General features: G+C 37.1%; 1 protein-coding gene across 1 annotated transcript in view; it reads right to left on the bottom strand.

The window, feature by feature from the left end:
* The window catches only part of msh3 (mutS homolog 3 (E. coli)), a 64,702-nt gene that overhangs the window by 62,049 nt on the left and 1,379 nt on the right, over positions 1-1,274 (bottom strand). Inside the window, exons 3-4 of the mRNA XM_016501017.1 lie at positions 672-907; positions 306-503 (exon numbers count right to left, since the gene is read on the bottom strand). Coding sequence (XP_016356503.1) covers positions 306-503; positions 672-907 — 434 coding nt within the window. The remainder of the gene's footprint in view (positions 1-305; positions 504-671; positions 908-1,274) is intronic.

Genomic DNA, 1,274 nt, shown 5'->3' with positions numbered 1-1,274 from the left:
GTCGGTTGTTTAAGTGTAATTAAAGTATTTTGAGGAAGATTGAAAATCTAATGCATAATGATTTTATGCACAAGTGCTGAGGCAGTGATAGTGTTTTCTTTGTATAAGACAAGTGTTTGTCAAAGTACCTTAAGTCAGACAAATATTAGGTTGAATAATTAGACAAAAGTTTCAAACACGAGCAAAAGTCTTATGGATTTGGAACAACATGAGGGTGATGAATTCATTTGTGGCTAAACTAACCCTTTAAAAGGATCATTTATCACCAATGTCTGCTATTTGTGATGGGCTGCTCTAGTCCTTACCTCTGCATCCTCACCGAAGAACCTGTACTTGTAGCCACACTCAACACAAAGCACTGTGTCCGCATGTTGTTTTTTGATCTCCATGTACTGTTCCTCTAGAGGAGTGTATATGGTCTTGGTTCTCCTGTTGGGAACACCAGGCTCTTCTGAACTCTTTTTGATCAAAGTATTCTTAGCAAACTGACTAAAGGAAAACTCCTGAAAACAGAAAAAGTAAAAACATCAGCAGCTATAATGGCCATTCTGGCAAACACTGCTGTGTTTTCTTTAAGTGACAAATCAAGTACTTCATAAACATGCAATCTGACAAACAACAGTCTTTCAATGGTCAACTCTGAAACATACAAGTTTTGTATAGAATCAAACCTGTTTAATCTTAATAGGCTCTTCTTTGACCTCTTCCACCAATTCATTGTAGGAATTCATTACACTGTGTTGTTGTTGGGCAGAACTCTCAGCTTTTGCAGAGTCTGAAGGTTCCACTTCCATCCTTATAACCTGATCGGAGACTCGGCTCTCTGAGCTCCCGGGGCAGCTGAAATCTTTAAGCCTCGACTGGGTGGCATGGCTGACACTGGCTCTTGAGGATGCCATCTTATCTACTGCACATAAAAGAGAAAGAAAATTAAAAAGAGGCTAAGAGGTTAATACACAAGCAAGAATTACAGTCAGTAGTGCACTGTCAGCACATTTTGTTGATCATGTACTGTACTTTTGTTTTTATGCCTTACAAACCTAAACATTTTATTTTCTGATGTTTGGAATGCTGTCTTTATGAATTTATAGCTTTTACTGAGTTACGTTATTAGATCTTTTTTTTTCAAGAAAAACTGACTAGGGGTTGACTGATTATTACCGCTGATATTAAACATTTTTATGGTTACCCGTATCGGTCATTTTCAAAAACAGTTTGCTGACAAAATTCATACACATTTAAAGAAAGTTTTTGTCAGAGCCCTTGTTATTCTT

The sequence above is a fragment of the Sinocyclocheilus anshuiensis genome, unplaced genomic scaffold (assembly GCF_001515605.1).
Source record: "Sinocyclocheilus anshuiensis isolate Anshui unplaced genomic scaffold, SAMN03320099.WGS_v1.1 scaffold278, whole genome shotgun sequence".
Classification (NCBI taxonomy): Eukaryota; Metazoa; Chordata; class Actinopteri; order Cypriniformes; family Cyprinidae; genus Sinocyclocheilus; species Sinocyclocheilus anshuiensis.
The sequence above is the reverse complement of the archived record's forward strand: the minus strand, read 5'-3'. Positions and strand labels throughout refer to the sequence as shown.